The sequence below is a fragment of the Orycteropus afer genome, unplaced genomic scaffold (genome assembly GCF_000298275.1).
Source record: "Orycteropus afer afer isolate SDZICR_OR568_19922 unplaced genomic scaffold, OryAfe1.0 scaffold00718, whole genome shotgun sequence".
NCBI classification, from domain to species: domain Eukaryota; kingdom Metazoa; phylum Chordata; class Mammalia; order Tubulidentata; family Orycteropodidae; genus Orycteropus; species Orycteropus afer.
The window spans coordinates 398,179-406,740 of NW_006922305.1; the positions used below are offsets into that span (position 1 = coordinate 398,179).

Here is an 8,562-nt window from a genome sequence, read left to right on the forward strand (position 1 = left end):
GCATGAACATTGGTAAGGGGAAGGCAGGAATTGGGAAGGCAGCCTTTAGTCATCGGGGCCCTTTTAAGGAGTTGAAACCACCACACACACACCCCAGCGCTGCGGCCCAAATGCCGATACCAAGAAAAGAGCAAACCCCGGCCCAGACCCATGAGGCGGCCCTTCCCCCACGGCTAGTCACGCGCTCTATCCATCCCCAAAAGGCCATTCAGGGGCCATGGCCAATCACCGAGCTCCTTCCTCTTCCCCACCCAGTAGGCAGACCCCTACCCTGCCCTTGGCTTTCCACCCCTGGGGCCGCCGCGAGCACTTGGCAGGCCTGGAACCCTTCAGGCTCGCCCTCACTCCCGCCCTCCACTGTACTGAAACCCAATCCCAAGCGCCGTCTCATCGGGTCTGGGGGACGGGGAGAGATGAAAGGTGGGCGCTGATTGGCCGGCGCCCCCTTCCGCCACTCCCAGCGAACACCGAGCCTTATCCGCGAGGGCCGCCCGCGCCTCATGTCCTCCCTCCCGTCTTTCCCAAGTCCCCTGCAGTCTCCGGACCTGAACATCCTCGTTGCGGAGCTCGTCTATGAGCACCGCGATGGGGTAGAGCGAGTCGTCGCCGTCGGCCGCCGCCATCTTGGCTCTGTCCGGTTCCTGACAGACTGCGGCCAGTGCCGTGCTGAAACCGGGACGGGGAGGGGCGGGGCTGGGAGGAGTAGGAAAGAAGGGCGTGGGGGCGCCCAAGCCACTTTACAGGGGCTGCCCCACGGTCATTGGCCGCGCCTCGCCGAGCCAAAGCCTTCCTTTCGTTGGTCTGAATAAAGGAAGTCCCGCCCACTGTCCATTTGCCATTGGTCGAATGGACCAGATGAGATTTGGCGAAGCCTAGGAGAGGGGGAAGGAAACGGAAGTACACGGTATCCTAGCAACCAGGATTGTACCCGCCTACGTCGCTGGTAACAAAGGCGGGGACGAGCAATTGATTCTACCCAATAAGAGATGGTATTGGGCGGAGGCGAAATCTGTCCTCTTGCAAGTAGGGGAGGTGGCTTCTGAGCGTGAGTCACTGGGAACCATTACGTCATGTGGGGACAGGGATAGTCTGCGGGTTTTGGCTTGTCAGTCGGTCGCATTGCTGGATGGCGGCGAACTCTGGAGTCCTTTTTGCAGGAGGAGGAGGAAGGGAGAGAAAGAGTCTTTGATTTATTCCAGGGAAAGCAAGGCATAAAGGGTGACTTCATGCCTTGCTCTCTGGACAAAAAATCCGCGGGCTGACATTTAAATTCAAGTCTCTAGGGGACGTAACTGTATGCATACCTCCCACCTCTCCTTTTTTTTACTCTCCAGCAGTTCTGGAAAATTAGAGCCTCCTGTTCACACCGTAAGGGAACTCTCGTGGTGTAGTGGGTAAGGCATTTGGCTGCTAACCAAAAGGTGGGTGGTTCGAACCCACCAGTTGCTCCCGGGGAGAAAGATGAGGCAGTCTGTTCCCATAACGATTGACAGCCTTGGAGACCCTGTGGTGCAGTTCCACTCTGTCCTCTAGGGGCGCTGTGAGTCAGAATGGACTCCACGGCAGTGGGTGTGGTTTGGGCTTTGCTTCTGTGAAGACTGACAGCCTTGTGGAGCGGTTCTGCTCTGCCTTGTAGGGTTTCTAAGAGTTGGAATCGATGTTTGGTGCACATCTTGCTTCTTCAAGAGAACAAGCCTTTGCCAGAGCTGTGCTTTTATCTGGGGTGCACTCTACATTGCTCCCCTTGTCTCGGTCTGGAAAATGGTTTGCGCTGAAGTAAAAGGCGGCATTTCGGAGCCACCCAGTGGTGCCCGCACTAATGGCCCCGCGATCTGCTTCCATAAAGATAAAACAAAACCAGAGCCATTACTGTAGAACTCAAAAAGCTCACTGCCGACTGACAGTGACCCTCCTTGGGTTTCCAAGGTGAGGCATTTGACTGCTAACCAGAAGGCTGGTGGTTCAACCCCACCAGCCACTCCTCCGAAGGAAGATTGGGCAATCTACTTCCGCAGAGGTACCACCTCGGAAACCCAAGGAGGGGTCGCTATGAGCCGGCACCAACTCGACAGCAGTGAGTTTGGTTTGGTTTTTGGTATCTCTACGGAAGTAGATTGCCCAGTCTTCCTTCCGAGGAGTGGCTGGTGGGTTTGAACTGCCAACCTCCTGGTGAGCAGTCAGATGCTTTAGGCACTGCGCCACCAGAGCGGCCCCTCAGTTCCAACTCACAGCAGCCCTGTAGGACGCGGTGGAACTGCCCCATAGGGTTTCTAAAGCTATAAATCTTTATGGAAGCGGGCTGCCCCATCTTTCTCCCACAGAGCTGCTGGTGGGTTTGCACCACTGACCCTCCGCAGCCCAGCACGTGACTCGCTGCACCACCCGAGCTCTTTCTGTAAAGATTACAGGAAAGGACGCCCTAGGCAGCATTTCTGCTCTGTGACACAAGGGATGGCCATCCACCAGAATGGACTCAAGAGCAACAGGCTTTCCCTGCCTTCTTCAGGCTCCCGGCCTCTCACAGTCCTCACCCCTGGAGCCAGGCCTGGGAGCTCTGCCGGCGTAGTGCCTGAGGCATTTGACTGCCAACCACCAGCCACTTTTCGGAAGGCAGGTTGGGCAATCTACTTCCATAGAGATACCACCTCGGAAGCCCAAGGAGGGGTCGCTATGAGTCGAATCAACTCGAGGGCAGTGAGTTTGGGTTTGTTTGTTTGTTTTGTTTTTTAGAGCGAGGGCTGTGACTTGGTCCTGCAGTCTGCAGTGTGACTGTTCAGTATGGCAGCAGGGTTGGATCAGATTCCACTGTTGCCAGCCTCTCTCTAAACGGCCCCCAGCTGCAGTGCTAGGACCACCCTAACTGAGGGGCCTGCACCGTGGGGCTGTGAAAACCTAAAATGTCCCCCACTATGGTTCCCACTTGAAGGGCAGGGCTGAGCCAGGCCCCCTTAGATGGAATAGCCCTAGGGGCTTTTCTAAGTCCCCCTAATCGCACAAGTCAGAGCACGACTCCTGTAAAAGTGGAGAAGCTGTGTGCACCTCCATATTCTCAGGCTTTCCCACTGGAGCCCAGTGAGTCGACCGTACTTAGCCAAGGATGCCTGTTCTGGTGTCAGACTGCTTGGGATCTTAGGCTGGGGCCTCTGAGCTTGAAAAAAAAAAAAAAAAAAAAAAGCCCACTGCCATCAAATTGATTCTGACTCATAGCGACCCTTTAGGACAGAATAGAACTGTACAGAAGGAGACTTGTCTCACCTTTCTCCAACAGAGCGGCTGGTGGGTTCAAACTGCCAACCTGTTGGTTAAAGGCCCAATGCTTTAACCACAGCGCCACCAGAGCTCCTTTTTTTATCCATAAACCCAAAACCAAACCCACTGCCGTCGAGTTGATTCTGCCTCATAGGGACCCCCATTGGCCTTCCCGCGCAGTAAGTCTTTACAGAAGTAGATTGCCCAACCTTCCTTCTGAGGAGTGGTTGGTGGGTTTGAACCACCAGCCTTCTGAGTCTTCCTTCCGAGGAGTGGCTGGTGGGTTTGAACCGCCAGCCTTCTGGTTAGCAGTCAAGTGCCTTAGGCACTGCACCACCAGAGCTCCTACCTTCACAGAAGCAAAGCCCAAACCACACCCACTGCCTGGAGGGGATTCTGACCCACAGCGCCCCTAGAGGACAGAGTGGAACTGCACCACAGGATCTCCAAGGCTGTCAGTCTTGATGGGAGCAAAGCCCAAACCACACCCACTGGAAGCAAAGCCCAAACCAAAGTCACTGCCATTGACTTGACTTGACTCATAGTGACCCCTCCTTGGGTTTCTGAGGCAGTATCACTAAGGAAGTAGATTGCCCAACCTTCCTTCTGAGGAGTGGTTGGTGGGTTTGAACCACCAGCCTTCTGGTTAGCAGTCAAGTGCCTTAGGCACTATGCTACCAGACCTTGAGCACAAATCCTTGGTATCACCCAGTGATTTTCAAAGGCCCATGATGCTTTTTAAAACTTTTTTTCAGAAACAAAATAAAAAGAAGAAATTGTTGGTTCCAAAATGCCAATACAAAGCCACAACCTTTAGTACATACTTAAGACCTATCTATACAATTAAAACATCAATGCCGATGGAGATGACTGTAGTCAAATATATTGTATTAGTTCATTCATTTAACCCTCCAACAACTCTGTGAGATAGAACAACACCAGTATCATCCACATTTTATGGTCGAGAAAACTGACGCATAGACGGTGAGGAATATGTCCAAGGACACACAGGCAGTAATAGTAAGGGTTGAGATTGAACCAAAACAGTCTTACTCCAACGACCTTCCTACCTAAAACTCTATTTTTACATCATAAAGGGAAAACCATATTGAATGTGGGATTTAGGATTATTTTACTACACTTGAGCTCACGGTATGACTAACATTGTGAAGAATGGGAATTCCAGAACACTTCATTGGACTCAAGAGGAATCTGTACATAGACCAAGGGGTGTCATTCAAATAGAACAAGAGGATAGTGTATAGTTTAAGATCACAAAAGGTGTGAGTAAGGGCTGTATCCATTCACCCATACTTACTCAATGTGTACACAGAGCAAATAATCCAAGAAACTGGACTATATGAAGAAGAAGGCAGCATCAGGATTGGAGGAAGACTCATTAACAACCTACGATATGCAGGTGAAATAATCTTGCTTGCTGAACGTTAAGATGACTTGAAGCACTTACAGATGGAGTATGGATTACACCTCAACATAAAGAAAAAAAAATCCTCACACTGAACCAATAAGCAACATTACAATAAATGGAGAAAATATTGAAGTTGTCAAGGATTTCCTTTCACTTGAATTCATAATCAATACCCCAGGAAGCAGCAGTCAAGAAATCAGACATCTTGCACTGGGTAAATGTGCTGCTGAAGACCTCTTTAAAAGTGTTAAGAAACAGAGATGTCACTTTGAAGACTAAGGTGCTCCTGACCCAAACCCTGGTATTTTTAATCACCTCATATGTATGTGAAAGCCAGACAATGAATAAGGTAGATCGAAGAATTGATGCATTTGAAATGTGTTCTTGGCAAGAATACTGAAAATACCATGGGCTGCCAGAAGAATAAACAAATCTGTCTTGGAAGAAGTACAGCTGGAATGTTCCTTAGAAGCAAGAATGGCCAGACTTCATCTCACATTCTTTGGTCATGTTGTCAGAAGAGACCTGTCCCTGGAGAAGGATATCATGCTTGGTAAAGTAGAGAGTCAGGAAAAAGAAGAAGACCCTCAATGAGATGGATTGACACAGTGACTGCAGCAATGGGCTCAAGTATAGCAAGTACAGCGGAGCTGGTGCGGGACCAGGCACTGTTTTGCTCTTTTGTACACAGGGTCACTATGAATCAGAGCCAACTCCATGGCACCTAACAGTGGCAACAACCACCACCATTTTCCAGTGTATAATTTCAGTTCCTTTGTCCCTTTAAAAAAAAAAAAAACAATTTTTTTAAGTTATTTTCGTATTAGTTGCCTTGGTGATTATAATTAATATCGTAGTTTATAACAATCTAGTTTGGATTATACTAACGTGGTGTGGGGAAGTGCTTGGTATGGATCTTCTGGCCACCGTCTTTGTGGCGCCCACTGGATGACTGGGTGCAACTATACAAATGTAAAGTGCTGTGGTCTGCAAAGGGGACTGGATAGCTTGTAAGTAATGTGAATAAGGTATGTATCATGGGCAGGACCATGGACATCAGGTGTGTAGAGCCATCATGTTGGGGTCGATCTGCTTTGTCATTCCGATGGGCGTAAAGTGAGCCCCCTTAGAGGCACCAACAAGAAGGAGAAGCAGGTGTGGAGCGTGTTCTTGGACCTGAATTATAACCTGTCCTTTCCCTAATAAACCCCATCATCATCAGTATTGTCTGTGAGTTCTTTGTGGCCATTGCCACAAATTGAATTATAAAAACCCAGCAGAGAAGGAGTGAGTGCCATGTGGGGGACAACCGGTGTGAGAATTGGTAAAAAAAAAAAAAAAAAAGGTTGCAGGGTGCTGGCATGTCTGATTTTGTCTCATAGGAATTAGCCTTGGGTGATGCTGTTGACTCCTCTCTCTCTCCACCTTGTGAAGTTAGAGGAGGTGGGAGGAGATGCCGCCCCAAGTCCTTTTTGCTGCAAACTTAATTTCAGTAGATTACAGAAACTTTGTTCTTTTCCTTCTTCCCTCCTTTGTGAGATTATTTTCATAGTAAATGACATCTTTATACACTGTTTCTATCCTCCTCCACACAGATTTGTAATTACTGTTTTATAAAGTCATCTTTTAAATCAGGTAGAAAAAATATTAAAAAAAAAAACCTCACTCATGCTGCCATGTATATTTATCTTCATAGTTACCTTTATTTGTGCTTTTTTTTAATATATATATTCTACATACATTCTAATCTCTTCATTTCTGCCTGAAGGAATCCTTTAGTATTTCTGTGGGCAGCTCCGCTTGCTAAAAGTCCTCTCAGTTTTTGTTTATTCAGGAAAGCCTTAATTTTGCCTCCATTTTGAAGGACAGTTTTGCTGGATATAGAATTCGCGGTTAATTGTTTTTTTTCTGTGAGTATGTCATACCACTGCCTTCTGGCTTTTGTGGTTTCTTGTAATAAAACATTGCTCATCTTATTGAAAAGAGCCCTAGTGGTGCAGTGGTTAAGTGTTCACCTGCTAACCCAAAGGTTGGCAGTTCAAACTCTCCAGCAAATTATGCAAGAGAAAGATGGGGCAGTCTGCTTCCATAAAGATTTACAGCCTTGGAAATCCTATGGGGCAGTTACACTCTGTCCTGCAGGGTCGCTATGAGTTGGAATTCGACTAGATGACAATGGGTTTGGTGTTTGGTTTGCATATTAGTGAAGGGAGCCCAGGAGCACAATGTCTGAGCACTTGGCTATTAACCAAAAATCAGCAGTCCAAAACCTCCAGCCACTCTTCAGGAGGAAAGACTTGGTGATGTGCTCTCACAAAGAGTAAAGCTGTGTTCTCTAGGGTGACTATGAGTTGGAATCAACTCAGTGGTACACAATTTTATTGAGGATTCCTTGTGATTTTTTTTTTTTTTAATGGCATGGCGCCATCAGACACCCTCCTCTGACTTCATAAGGGGGTGAAAGAGTACAGACCAACATCAGCCCAAGGCTGGTTCCTATGAGGCTGAGGCCAGACACAGCTCCTCTCTCCAACCTTTTTACCAATTCTGAAATTAGCTGTCCCTCCCATGGCACTCTCTAGTCCTCTTCTGTGTTGGGTAATTCATTGCATTAGCCACACTGAACTCAGAGACCATACTCACAGTTCTGGGGTTTATTAGGGAAGTAGCAGGTTACAATTCAGGACCCAGAATGACTCTGAATACAGTTCTTCAATCAGAACAGTTTCTTCTCAGCCATTTATTCCCATAGGCTAGCCTCTTTCTTCTCCCTTTTGTCCCTCAGCCTGACCTCTGCTTTGCGTAGGTAATTATTACAAAGCTCTTTAGCTCTGTCAATAAGTACCCAGATGTACCCTACTCAGCCAGCAAGCTTCTACCTGAAAGCACTTAGAATTCTCACTCCATGGGTCAATATGCCCACGTAGCTACCTCACTCCATGAGGAGCAAAGGCACTAGCTCCGAGTTCCGTTGATGCTGTCATGTCTCTGTCACTGCACCTTGATGTGTCTGCCATCCTGGAACTATTTGTGGTGTTACAGCTTTGTCTCCTGGATCTAAGAGGTTCTCAGAGCAGGGACCCTGGGTCCAAAGGATACATTCCACCCCAGGCTCTTCTTCTTAGTGGTAGTGAGGTCCTCTCTTCCAACTCTCGGATTGGTTCCCTTTAAACCTAGTGGGATAGAAAAATTGACCATTTCCCTCATTAGGGTTCCATACACCTTATTTGTATGGTCCCGCCCTGCAACAGTTCTATGCACTTGGTTTCCATAGATTAATAATTTAGCAGGCTACCCACTCCCCTTGGTGATCGACAAGCTCCTTATGTGTATAGTCCCATTCAGTCATTTTGTGGCAGTCACAGGCTGTGGTTAGAAGGGCGGTATTAAGTAATTCACTGCACCGCATTTTGTATGCTTATTCAACATTATTTGTGTCATTTCTGTCTTGCTGCTTTCAGATTCTGTCTTTGTCTTTCAGTATTTTTATTATGATTTTTCCAAGAGTGAATCGCTTGGAATTTATCCTACTTGGCATTCTTTGGGCTTCTTCAACCTATAGACTCATGTCTTCCAGCTTTTTTAAAAAATATATTTTTAAAATTTCTATTGTGATTAGTGAAAATTTATAGAGCAAATTCCGAGGAGTGGCTGGTGGGTTTGAACCACCAGCCTTCTACTTAGCAGTCAAATGCCTTGGGTACTACACCACGAGAGCTCCCATCACCCAAGAGAGAATATCAATAAAGAGTTAGAATTTATCAAAAGAGAACAATTATGAATTTTTGGAGTTGAAAAGGACAATTAAAATGAAAAGGGCTTAACAGCAGTGCTTTGCTTATCCAAGCTTTCCATATGAAGTTAATGATTGGTTTTTCCACATT

At 47.4% G+C, this 8,562-nt stretch overlaps 1 protein-coding gene across 1 annotated transcript in view; it reads right to left on the minus strand.

Moving 5' to 3' along the window:
- Positions 1-623, minus strand: part of PPP2R1A (protein phosphatase 2 scaffold subunit Aalpha) — a 41,504-nt gene extending 40,881 nt beyond the window's left edge. Inside the window, exon 1 of the mRNA XM_042783180.1 lies at positions 546-623. Coding sequence (XP_042639114.1) covers positions 546-623 — 78 coding nt within the window. The remainder of the gene's footprint in view (positions 1-545) is intronic.
- Positions 624-8,562: the final 7,939 nt, after the last annotated feature.